The following is a 13,956-nucleotide window of genomic DNA, read 5'->3' as shown; positions in this document are numbered from 1 at the left end:
GCAAATGTATAGAGGGCAAAGTTTATTAACAGTTACCAGGAGTGGAAGGGAACAGGAAAGAGGGAGTCATTATTTAGGAAGCACTGAATATCTGTTTATGGTGACAGAGTACTTGGCAATGGATACTGGTGATGGTTGTACATGATTAATGTAATTGGTGTCGCTGAATTGCACATTAAAAAATGTTGAATTGGCAAATGTTGTGTTATACATATTGTTTACAACAATTAAAAAAAAAGAACCCTATTATTATTCCTATGATGTCTGTTTGCATGAACACTGACTGCATAAACAATGTAATAATATTTGTGGGGCTCAAAAACGAACAAGATAGAACAGATGGGTTGATACAAAAAACCCAGAACACAAGAAGAGTTTCTGGGATATAACAGGTGGGGAAGTAACAGTAGAGAAGCCAAAATGGTCATTAATGGAAGAGAATGGCCTGGAAGATTGGGATGAACAGTCCCCCTAGAGAGGACTCTCCATGAAAATACTGAAGCTTGAAAGACCGTTATTTTGGTCCCTTTGACAAGACTGTGACTACTGTACCTTTGGGTCCAGCGCAAGTGAACCAACATGATGGCTGGGTTCACTCACTATGATCTTTGCTGATGTTTCTACACAACCTAAATGGGTATGAACCTGTTCACTAACTTCACTGGGTAGTTCTACAGCCATCTTCCTCCATCCCTGTAGGTTTCTTGCAATGATTGAATAGTGACTTTTGTGTCCTCATGATGCTTACTACTGTTGGAAAAAGACAACTTGCCTCATCCCAGAGGGGAAAAACAGACCCTGACTGGTTAGGAATGAACATGTCCAATCCTAGAAAGTGGGTGAGGGAGGTCAACAGGTGAACAACACTTTCTTCTAATTGTTGATATAATTTTTAAACCTAGGACACTAATGAAAAGACATATATAATTAGCCTCCTGGGTCAGGAGAGAAAATTGAAGACAGACAAATAGATTTGTCTCCTTAATAACCCCTGGTGGAACCTCCAGAGCCCTGGTGGTACTGTGGTTAAGAGCTTGGCTGCTGACCAAAAGGTCAGCAGTTTGAATCCACCAGCCACTCCTTGGAAACCCTATGGGGTAGTTCTACTCTGTCCTATAGGGTAGCTATGAGTCAGAATGGACTTGAGGGCAACGGGTTTGGTTTTTTTCGTAGTGAAACCTCCAGGTAGTCAGCAAGCGCTAGCTGGGACCAATAGTTCCATAATCCCCAGTGTGAGGAGCTGTACACAACCTCAACCTCTTGTAAGGTCTCCAAGTGCTATCAGCATAGCTAGCATTAAGCTGCAGATATTTTTTTCCACTAGTAAGGCCACTTGCATGACTGCAGAAGCCCCAACTGTTACATGCTCAATTGGGGATTATTTGAAGTTCCAATATTTGTGGACAGCATTAGGATTATCTTTCCAGAAGGATAATCCACGGTGTATCCAACTGTGCCTGGCCTAATCACCTTCTTATGGATACATGGGAACAGGGGACCAATGCAGCCTGTCAGTCTTGCACCAGGTGACACTTGTAGTGTTGCCTGAGCCCTCTGCCTCTCACTTACTTTTCAATTTGTGGTTTATGTCCCCATACCAAGACATGTTTTGTTCCCACATCAGAACATGTTATATCCTCACATCAGAACACAGAACATGCTTTGTCCCTAGTGCTTAAAATACTGCCTGACATTATTAAAGCTCAACACTTTGTTTAATAAATGATATAGAAAATAATCTTAAATATTCAATTTTAGACACATTAAAATTTTATAATCCAATAAAATTGCTGCTCAGGAAACTGATTAGCATATTTATTCCAGTAAAATTACTATAAAAACTTAAAATAAATATACTGTAACAGAAATAGATACTTGTATGAAAATATAGTCTGTAAAATGAAAGGAATACTTCACTTGTTAAAGATATAACTAGGAAGGCTGATTATTTAAAAGAAAATGTCATGAAACAGGTCTTCGTAATGAAATACAATTATACACAGTGTCTCAGTTACTTTGTGCTACTATAACAGAAATACCACAAATGGGTCGCTTTAACAAACAGAAATTTATTTTCTCACGGTTTAGGAGGTGTCATGGTTTGAATTATGTCCCCCAAAAAATGAGTGTATCAATTTGGCTGGGCCATGATTCCCAGAATTATGTGGTTGGCCTCCATTCTGTGATTGTAATTTTATGTTAAAGAGGATTAGGGTGGGATTGTAACACCACCTTTACCCAGGTCACATCCCTGATCCAATGTACAGGGAGTTTCCCTGGGGTGTGGTCTGCACCACCTTTTATCTCTAAAGAGATAAAAGGAAAGAGAAGCAAGCAGAGAGTTAGGAACCTCATACCATCAAGAAAGCAGTGCCAGGAGCAGAGCGCGTCCTTTGGACCGGGGTCCCTGCGCAGAGAAGCTCCTAGTCCAGGGGAACACCGAAGAGAAGAAGGCAGACAGAGAGAAAAAGCCTTCCCCTGGAGCTGATGCCCTGAATTTGGACTTTTTAGCCTACTTTACTGTGATGAAATAAATTTCTCTTTGTTAAAGCCATCCACTTTTGGTATTTCTGTTGTAGCAGCACTAGATGACTAAGACAGGAGGCTACAAGTCAGAATCAATTTGACAGCAGTGGGTTTGGTTTTTGGTTTTGGGTTTTAGGAGGCTAGAAGTCTAAATTCAGGGTGGCAGCTCTAGTGGAAGGCTTTCTGTCTCTGCCGATTCTGGAGGAAGGTCCTTGTCTCTTTGAGCTTCTGCTCCTGAGCGATCTTAATATGACCTGGCATCTCTCTTCTCCCATCTCTGCTTGCTAGCTTGTGTTTAATCTCTTTTATATCTCAAAAGAGACTGACACAGGATACACCCCACACTAATCCTGTCTCATTAACATGACAAAGACAACCCATTCCCAAATGGGATTATAACCACAGGCATAGAGGTTAGGATTTACAATGCATATTTTAGGGGGACATAATTCAATCCATAATACACAGTAATATATTTGAAAAAGAAAGAGAATAAAGCTTAATACATTTTTCTAACAAAAATGAAGAGTGAGAGGGGAAAAGTTAGGCTAAAGTTAAAGTTTCAAAAATATAATGGCATATATGAAGAAGCAGTAAGCTTCTGAATGGTATATCTTAGAAATCTATCTACAAAAAATAATAATCACAGTATCAATATACTGAGAATAAGACTTGTTGTCAGAAGTACTACCATATACTCCTTTGCTCATTTAATAATGGCACTTAACAATCATTTACTGCTATAGTTAGTCTTTTTACATACATTTTCCGAGTCTGGTTTAAAACTTAATTCTAATAGGTCTCCAATACCTTATGCATGTAAATGATAATGCTTCTGGGAATCTTTTGATATCCATTGATATTTAGAAGCAATACACGCCTATACACTGTTGGCCAAATCTTCCAAGACACAGTGTCAATTCAACTCTTAAAAAAAAAAAAAAGAACCAGGACTTAGAAATCTGGAAACTATGGCAAGTTAAGGTCTTGTTATTGGGTTCATGTTCTACTACAACCCTTTATGAGTTAAAAACAAATGAACAAAAAAACTGAATTAATAAACTTTAAAGTCTTAAAACCTCTAGAAAATTTAAAATACATATAGCATAATTTCATTTAAACCACTGTTTTTAAGAATAATGGCACTTACTGATGCAACTTCTATCAACTAACAGAGCCCCAAAAAGTACTCAAAGAAACAATAAGTGGAATTTTGAATGATTTTATAATCCTGGTTTTCTACATTTTAATTTTTCATATTAACAGAGATATTTATAAAGATATATTCTGTAGAAATTTATAAACAGGTCAGTTATGCCTAAAACTTGACAGAGAAATGTTAGTTTAACATGATACATTCTCCTTATTAAAAGCAAATGTAACACATATCTATTTCAAAGAATTTTTACCTTACTGTTATCCTGCAGGGCCTATCCAACAAAGGACAAAGCATCTAAAATATACATGCAGGCTCTAACTTTCATTTGACTTCTACAGTCTTTCACGAAGTTGAAAAGATTAGATGTCTATACATATATTAGGTTTTCAGACAACCTGTAATTCTAATTTGCTAAGAGTGACCTCATACAGTCTAGGTTTAACCTTGGTTTTTCTCCTTTTTTTATCTTCGTTTTACTTTCCCTACTCCTTTTGGAATGGATCCCCAGACAGCAGAATGGTATGTTGTTTCACTGCTGAGGGCAGCAAACAGGACAACTATTCTTCTGGACTCTACTAATTAATCTATGTATATCTTCTTGAGAAAACCGAGACTATCAAGCAGAAGTGAAACAAAACTCTTGGCATAACAAGAGACTTATATTAGAAACTATGTTTGCAGGGGACAAACATAACAGACAAAGAACCTTTGTCCTGAGTAATTTATCAGAAATTATTACCACAAAAATAGAATAAAATAGTTTCTGTATCCTGCACATCTTTAATGTTTCCAATGAACTTCAGTAGCTTGTCTTATTTTTCACCTGGATACTGACTATAAATAAGTTGAATGGTAAAAAGGAATAGACTATCTAAATCACAAAAATCTTATAAGAAATCTATACATGTATAATAACTCATTATATTAACAGAACTTAATAATTTAAATGTTTGAATCCATGGTCATATTAGAGCAAAGATGTTTGTATGTTTTGTTCAACTGGTGTATCCCTATGTCTAAAATAATTCCTGGCAATAATGATTGGCTGTAACCATACAATGGCTATTGTATGTTTCAGAGAAGACAAAGCAGAAGAGTGAGTAAGGAAGGTTGCAAAAAAGTAGAGAAGTGGAAGAGTAATAATCACAAAAAGCTCGAAACAATGCAAAAGTCTTTCAACTGATGAAATGGATAAAACAACTGAGGTACATCCATGCAATACAATATTACTCAACAGTAAAAAGGAACAAACTACCGACATATGAAACAGATGATTCTCAGAAACATCATGCTAAGAAAAGTAATAAGACACAAAGGCCTACATACTGTATGGCTGCATTTATACGACATTCTGAAAAAGGCAAAATTAGAGACAAAAAAAGATCAGTGGTTGCCAAGGTCTGGGTGAAGAGAAAGGTTGACCCACAAAGAGGCAGCACAAGGGAATTTTTTAACGTGACAGAACTGTTCTTGATTGTGGTGCTGGTTACACAATATTATGCATATGTCAAAACTAATAGTGAATTTCACCGTACTGAACTTTACCAGGCTCTATAAAGAGCTAATTGTCTCCCTACTTGAAAAGAAGGAATATAGTTGAACCGGCTAAACATTTGCTTAGCAAATTACTGACATAGTTTACATCCGAAATTTTTAAATATCCTTTTTTTCTAATTTGATTTTCTTTGAATCCTTTAGCAAAATATTTTCACAATTTAAAATGATTTCAATTAAATTACATAACAGATTTGATAAATACAACTTTGCATATTATACAGCAAGCACATCTGTCCTAAACCGTATTTCATATCAAAAAGGTTTTAGAATTAACTTTAATTAGAGAAAAAATCAAATGTAAAAAGTAAAGGAGAGGCCTTTATATTTTTATTATATAATTCTGAAGGAAAGATATCAAAATGAGTTTTAAATGTTTAAATATTTTCAAATTTACTAACATAGTTTATGTGTATACATTACATCTACAGAAAGAGAAATAATACTAATTTGTTCTGGAAACATTATACTGAAGGGTTCTTTCTCCCAGCTCTTCCAGAGTGCCAAAAATTGCTTGTTGGAACTTAATATTTTAAAATCCTCGTTGACAACATAGGTAATAATTTTTAGAATTTTCCTGGTGATACACAACCTTATTAAAAAAATATCAGCCAGGTGACATACAATTCCAAGATAAAGTCACATCAGAAAAATAATATAAAACATAATTACCCTGAATGCATTCAGCTGTGCATGCAACCAAAAAGATAATCTCTTTTAAGAGGCAGAAAAATCAACTATTAAAAATCAGTAATATATTAGCTACAGCTTCTTTAAGATATATTATCTGGTTTCATTACAAAGCAATTAATTTTTACTCATATTTGATATAAATTAATTTTAAACCAGTATAACTAGTGATAATAAAAATATATCTTAAAATATACTTTGGGGTAAGACTTGGCCCTAGATACCCTAAAATTTACTGCAAAATATAAAAACTTTACAACATTCAAAAATTATTTTATCCATGTATAATAGGATATAAGCAATAAAAACTATATTCTTAGTTTAAGTGAAATGTTTGTTTAAAAGAAAGAACACCTCTAGCTAAAAAGAGCAAATGAATTTTTCAAATGTCAGATAGAGGTTTAATTAAATAGTCTAAGTATTCCTCACTGAAAGGTCAGAGTACTGATCTTTACAGATTTCTTTAAGGCTTAGAAGTTGTTAACCATCAATGTCAACACATTTTCCAAACATATCTCTTGAAAGCGTTTATAAAGTTTCAAAATTCTTTCAGCAAGATGGAATACTATTGTCTCCAAAGAAGTTTTAAGGCAAATTTCATCAAGTCACCAAACCATTAAAGGACTTGTTAAATAAGCAAACGGGTAATTCTTAGTAAACAACTGAAACTATTCATGTACACAAATGATGAAAAAGTCAAATCTAAAAACTTAGATTGAAATGTGTATGAATAATCCAAACCAAATTGGTAATATCAGTTTCTAGTATAGTCCCTAGCTACTACATAGACACTAACACTATTTCAGGATGCCTTATATATGGGACCCTCGTGGCACAGTGATTAAGAGCTCAGCTGCTAACCAAAAGGTCAGCAGTTTGAATCCACCAGCCGTTCCTTGGAAACCCTATGGGGCAGTTCTACTCTATCCTATACGGTTGCTATGAGTCTGAATCGACTCAAAGGCAATGGGTTTGTTTTTTTTGTTTTGTTTTTTATTTTAAAATATATACGTGACCCAGACAAAACCTTCTAAATATGCCTGTGATAGTGTATACAGTAGTAACTTCTAATAGTGAACCAGAAAAATCAGCATTACAAGATCATCTTCTATTCTGCCTTCATTTGGCTTCTTCTTAACTCTTTGAGATAACGGGAGAATCTACAGAATATAAAAAACTAAAGAACAATTCTAACTAAATTAATTACTAATTAAATTGCACATGAATTTGTAAATGTCCCTTTCTTCCTGTGTCCCTTGCCTATTCCTGAATGATGATCTCCTTTAAGGCTTTTTTTGCCCTCTCTCTAGATTAATGAGATATCCTCCAGTGTGCTCCCAACAGCATCATGTGCCTCTTATCGTGGGTTTCCCATACTTCAATATTTCTTCTTAGCTCATGTTTTGCCCAGAGGCCTGGATGCTCCAGGACAGACACTATGCCATTCGTATTTGTATGCCAACACCTGTTACAATGTCAGGACAGAGCAGGACCTCAAGAAATTTTAAATAAACACAGAGGTGAAAAAATATATAAATCTGAAACAATTTTTCAGTTCTATGGAGGTGGGAAAGTATTTTTAATAACTGATCCACCCAATTCAAATTTCAAACTAAGATTATTTATATTGCATATACAAAGAATGCTCAAGATTTGAAATCTCCCAAAAAGCACTGAGCTTTCCACACATACATTAAAAAATTACTTAGTTAAACTAATCCACTATTACCAGGTTTTGAACATGATTTTAAACCAGGCATTCAAAATTAACCTTGATATGCTCGAAAGGCATATTTACATGTTAAGATAAGTGCCAGAGCCTGTGTGGAATTTTGAAAGTATCTTCATCTAAAGCAAGGTTTCCGAACCTTGGCATTACTGACATATTGGGCCAGATAATTCTTTACTGTAGGTGGCTGTCCTGTGCATTATAGGATGATTGGTGATATCCCTGGCCTCTAACTCCTAGATGTCAAATGTCCCCCAGTTGTGACAACCGTAAATGTCTCCAGACACTGCTAAATGTCCCCTGGAGCCAACGGGGGAGGGAGGAATCGTCCCAATTTGGAACCACTGATCTAAGGGAACAGCTTCTACTAAGATGAAGTAAAACTTGTATAGCTCTCCAGAGGTTAGAAAGAAACGCATGATATAGCAAAGATGCTGAGAAAATTACATTTTATGATTCAAAGAATAGAATATTACAGACTAACACCCAATCCATCAATTTGCAATATAAAGTTATTTTCTCTGAATTTCAGGATTACTGATTTTAAAAATTCTATTGAAGTATTGAACTCTATAGACTAAAACTCTATTGAAACATCATTGAGAAAAAAAAAGTTCCCTAGCCCCAGTCAAGCAGTTAAAGCAGAGCAAGATTTTTTTTTTAAATGCATACAGGAACTATTTAGAAGCATTACTACTAATGGACTAAAAGCAGTTAATAACACTTGCTGTTCCCTCTGCTTGAATCATTTTTTTCATTAAATCTTCACATGGCTGGCTCTTTGTCATCATTCAAGTCTCAAGTAAAATCCTCTTCAGCGAGATCTTCCCTGACCACCCTATCTAAAGTTGTCCCCCTCTATCACTTTATCCAGTTTCATTTTCTACATAGTAATTATAATTACCTAAAATCACTTTGTTTATTGTCAAGCCCCACCTCTGGCCTGACCTAGTTTGACAGATGAAGCCCACAGATCAGATGGCTTTAGCAATGATAGAGCTTCAGTGCGGGAGAGTGGAACGTAGCAGGCAACAAACTCTCCCTCAGGACAGGTCCAGAGCACTAGAACCTGAGTTTGAACAAGATACAGCAGCCATGGTAACACAGGGAAACCTTATTTTACTGCGCCTCAAACACTGATGCCACGCTAAGTAAAAAAACAAAAACAAACAAAACAAGTACTTAAGAGAGGAAAGCAGAGAAGCTAAGGGAAAATCTCCACCTGGGTTACTGACTGGAAAGTTGAAGTCTTCAGCAATGATTGGCTTTGCTTGAGCAGAAGACACCAAGTTTGAGTGATACTGTTTCTATTTTAGATCTTGGTGCACAGTACTTAACTTGGGTAAGCAAGGAGTTTCATAGCACATGAAGGGGTGAGTCTGTGAAGAAAACTCTGTGTATGCCTCGAATAGGCAACAGACTAATGGAAATACTTGTAAATACTGAAATAAAAGTGAACTTCTTTTGACCTGGGTCTCCAACTGGATGACAAACTAAGGGAAGTAGGGATTCCCTTTTAATTCACATAAATACTTCAAAATTCACAACTACTTGGATTAGAAATAGGAAATACTATCAAATTGAGTTGTATGCTTAAGTTTTAATTGAAAAGCAATAATAGGAAGTATAAACTATCCCAAGTGATTTCTGAATCACTGTTGTATTACTTAAGCTTCTAACAGACCTGATATTTCTATAAAAACTGTCTCTCAAACTGGTACAGTAGAAAGAGGACTAGGTTGTAGGTTCCAAACTGTCTTAGTCACCCAGAGCTGCTCTAACGGAAATACCACAAGTGGATGGCTTTAACAAAGAGACATTTATTTCTTCACAGTAAAGTAGGCTATAAGCCCAAATTCAAGGCGTCAGCTCCAGGGGAAGCCTTTCTCTCTCTGTCGGCCTTCTCATCAACGGTCCCCTGGACTAGGAGCTTCTCTGCGCAGGCACCCCAGGTCCAAAGGACGTGCTCTGCTCCCGGCACTGCTTTCTTGGTGGTATGAGGTCCCCCATTCTCTGCTTGCTTCCCTTTCCTTTTATCTCTTGAGAGATAAAAGGTAGTGCAGGCCACAGCCCAGGGAAACTCCCTTTACACTGGATCAGGGATGTGACCTTAGTAAGGGTGTTATACAATCCCACCCTAATGCTCCTTAACATAAAATTACAATCACAAAATGGAGGACAACCACACAACACTGGGAATCATGGCCCAGCCAAATCGATACACACATTTTTGGTGAGACATAATTCAACCTATGACACAAACCCACTGCCATTGAGTCAATTCCGGCTCACAGTGACCCTACAGGACAGAGTAGAACTGCCCCGGTAGGATTTCCAAGGCTGTAAATCTTATGGACGCAGACTGCCACATCTTTTTCCCACAGAGTGGCTGGTGGGTTCGAACTGCCAAGCTTACCTGCCAGCCTTTTGGTTAGCAGCCGAGCACTTTGACCACTGTACCACAAGAGATTCTTAGTTATAAAATGTGATAATTCACCCACAAAAGTCCTTATTTTCTTTAAAAGTATATTTTTGGTATATTATAGATTGCAATACCTCATACACTTGAAATGTACATGCACACTTCACTAGCTAACATGAATGAATGGCAACATACAAGGATAAAGACTATACTGTTTGGATTTAGGTTTAAGTTTGAATGGACTGACTTTCAGTCTATTTAACACTAACTTTCAGCAAGTTCTTAAGGTGTTTGGGTTTAAATGGAACCTCTCCTCAATTTCTGTATCTGCTAAATAAGAGTAATCAAACAAACACTTATTCAATGTATGTCAGGTATATGTCAGGTGTGCTTCATTGGACTGTCGGGAGCATAAAATGAGACTAGGTGTTGTAGTACCCCGTGTAAATTATAAAATGTTATATAATTGCTGTGCTACTAGTAATAAGTTTTAAAATGAAATCATGTATGTTCAAGTGTTAAGGAAATACTGGTTTTTCCCATTCTTCACATCCCAGTACTGTCACGAAGTCTATGAGTTTAAGAATTAATTTTAAGGGATCCAAATCAGTATTTTTTGTGAAGAACCAATTTTGCTCCATACCAGAGATTCTTAACCTGAAGTTCATGGGCTCAATCACAGACGCTCAAGGGATCAGTGGATATAATTCAGGAGCCGAACTTGAAGATCTTTTTTTTTACCAGCTCTATGAAATTTAGTATTTCCTTCCATTATAAATGGAAGCAATAAATAAGAGACTTTGTCATAAATAAAATAACTATTTTATATCACATTACAGTTGAGGCATATATCTTAAAATATAATTTAGGTTCATCATTATTTTGAAATTACAGTACTTGTTAGACCCATAAAAGTTTTTTTTTTAATAATATGAATAGGTATGCATAACAGGAGTGTTGACAACCTTCATACTAATCTCTTTAAAAAATAAAACTTTACTTTAAATTGCTCATACTTAATTACTGTCTTTATATTTAATTATTTAATAAAGAGGTACATATATTACAGTATCACAATTTTATTTTTAATATTTGGTATCTGTATTTCATTATAATTTGTTTCCTTTGTAACACTATGCGTTCTATTTGTTTTATTTGCTTTGAGAAGGCGTCCACAGACTTCACCAAATTTCCAAGAGTCTTCAGCACGAAATATGTTAACTGTTGCAGAGGAACTGTGCTTCAGTTTCACCAGGTCCATTTCTTGAAAATGCTGCAAATCAGTTGCAGCATTCAACTCACAATATTTACTACCTATCATATTATGGAATCCCCATAGTAAAACGAACTCAGTAAAATGCTTCAGAACCAGTTTCAGAGCGCCAGGCAGATGACAGAGGGTTCAACCTACAATCACGATTCTTTTTTTTCAAGTCTCTAACATACTCCCAATTGTAACATTTCTCTATATATCACCATCAACTATTCATCACACTTAGGGCACATCAAATTCATATCCTTTATCAATACCATCTTAACTTAAAAATATTAACTTTAAAAGATACACTTCATACAATATCTCTAAAAGAGTATACACTAGAAACACTGGTCACTGGAAACAGTGGTTGCCTCCAGGAAGGGGAATTGGCTAGCTGGAGCACAAAAGTGGGAGGGAGGCATACTTTTTACCTCTTTATATCTTTTTATTTTTATATAGTAAACCTTTAAGCCTATTTAAAAAATATTAAGAACCATTTATTTCAATTTTCAAGAATAATATAATCATACTTATTATTTACAGTTGGTAAATCTCTATACTTTCATTTCTGGAAGTTCCTGGCTATGGCAGAGAATGCTAATTGCCTACTGTAACATCTATTCGCCCCTTCCTCTCCAGTAAATAAACTCTAATACTATTTGGGGTGGCAATGCACCAAATAGAAGAGTTTTCCTGACTCCCTCAAAGTTAGGTGTGTCCATATGACTGAGTTCTAAACAATGGCATGTACATGGAAGTGTCGTACGGGATGTAAGGAAGGCTCCTTAAACAGCTGATTCTGCTAGAAAGTGGGCCTTCTTGTATTTCTCTGATTTCTTTCAGTGGCCATCTTAGAATATCTATAGGACAAATGTAGGCCTATAGTCAGCAAAGACCGTGAAATGATCTTGAATATGGTAGCAGCAAGATAGGAGATTGTGTTCTGGATGGTTCTGTGGACCCAACAAACAATCCTGTGCTGTCTACCTCTGATTTTCTGCATATGACACAGAAATAAACTACATATTAATTAAGTCACTGTTATATGGCTTTTTTTGTCATATGCAGCAAAATCTAATCCTAAATGATATACTAGCTATTACACCCATTAAGGAAAGAGATTCTTCCACATATACCCAAATGATGCAATTAGAAAAGAGGTTACCATCCATTCATCCCACAAAATGAGATGTCACCTACGGAGAAGTTGTAGCAACATCTGAAAGGTAAGGTAGAGCTGAGCTGTAAGAATATAACTTAGAGAATTACCTCTCATTCATTCATTTCAACAAGTTTTTATAGAATACTTACTATATACCAGGCCCTATAAGCAAGTTGGCTGAAGGATAAAGCTACAATGCAAACCAGCACAATACTTCTACTACCTCCACCAAAAGGTGCCCTGGTGGTGCAGTGGTTAAGCATTCAGCTGCTAACTGAAAGGTTGGCAGTCTGAATCTACCAGCCACTCTGCAGGAATAAGATGTGGCATATTGCTTCTGTAAAGATTACAGCCTTGGAAATCCTATGGGGCAGTTCTACTCTGTCCTATAGGGTCGCCATGAGTTAGAATTGACTTGACGACAATAGGCAATGCCAAGGAATTCTGAACCTTGAAAACTCTGTAGTATTCTTCCCTTCACAACATAAAGTGGGGAAGAAGTGAGCTATATAGATATCTAAAAAGGTAAGGCATCTTTCTAAATCCTAAGAATACACAAATATTATAAATTACATGTGTAGAGTTCTCATCTTACATGAACCATTTCCACAAAATAACTTTTACTGTTAATATTGATTTGACTAGAAAATATGTACCCAGTAAAATGTAAAAAAAAAAAAAAAAAAGTGAATATACATTTGATTTTTACATAGTCCCTTAATTTCTGTTTATCTGGAATGACCTAATTTCACCATCATATTTGAACGAGAGTTTTGCAGGATATATTATTCTTGGCTGGCAATTTTTTCTTTCAAGATTTTATATATGCCTGCATGGTTTCTGCCAAATAATCCAAGCTTAGTCTTATTGTTTCTCCTCTATATGTGACTTTTTGTTTTTCTTGAGCTGCTCTCAGGATTCTTTGTTTGTCTTTGGTTTTAGCGAGTGTGATTATGATATGCCTCGGCGATTTTCTTTTGGGGTCTATCCTACATGGGAATTGCTGAGCTTTTTGGATGGTCAGCTTTTCATCTTTCATGATATTGGGGAAGTTTTCTGTCAGTAATTCTTCAATGATCCTCTCTGTGTTTTCTATTTTCTCCCCCTGTTCTGGAACACTGATCACTCGCAAAGTTTTGCTTTTGATTGTATCCCACATAATTCTCAGGGTTTCTTCACTTTTCTTCGTTCTTTTTTCCGATTTTTCCTCAGAGTTGTCGCCAAGTGTTTGTCTTCAATTTCACTGATCCTATCTTCCATCGTTTCAGATCTGCTCCTCAGCCCTTCTATGACACTGTCCATTTCTGAAATCTTGTTGTTTATCTTTTGGATTTCTAATCATTGTTTTTGTATGATTTCTAGTTGTGAATTTATTCTAGCATTTTGTTCCTATATTATTTTCTTGAATTCTTCCACTTTTTTGTCTGTATTTTCCATGAATTTGTCTGCCTTTTCC

General features: G+C 35.9%; 1 protein-coding gene across 2 annotated transcripts in view; it reads right to left on the bottom strand.

The window, feature by feature from the left end:
• ME1 (malic enzyme 1) overlaps positions 1–13,956 on the bottom strand; it is a 202,648-nt gene that overhangs the window by 174,310 nt on the left and 14,382 nt on the right. Inside the window, exon 1 of one of the 2 annotated variants that reach the window (XM_023740369.1) lies at positions 3,337–3,456. The exons of the other annotated variant lie outside the window; for it this stretch is intronic. Coding sequence (XP_023596137.1) covers positions 3,337–3,345 — 9 coding nt within the window. The 5' untranslated portion in view covers positions 3,346–3,456. Of the gene's footprint in view, positions 1–3,336; positions 3,457–13,956 lie in introns of those variants that run through there. 2 annotated transcript variants of the gene reach the window in all.

The sequence above is a fragment of the Trichechus manatus genome, unplaced genomic scaffold, assembly GCF_000243295.1.
Source record: "Trichechus manatus latirostris isolate Lorelei unplaced genomic scaffold, TriManLat1.0 scaffold00154, whole genome shotgun sequence".
NCBI classification, from domain to species: Eukaryota; Metazoa; Chordata; class Mammalia; order Sirenia; family Trichechidae; genus Trichechus; species Trichechus manatus.
This window is presented reverse-complemented; position numbering and strand designations above follow the sequence as displayed.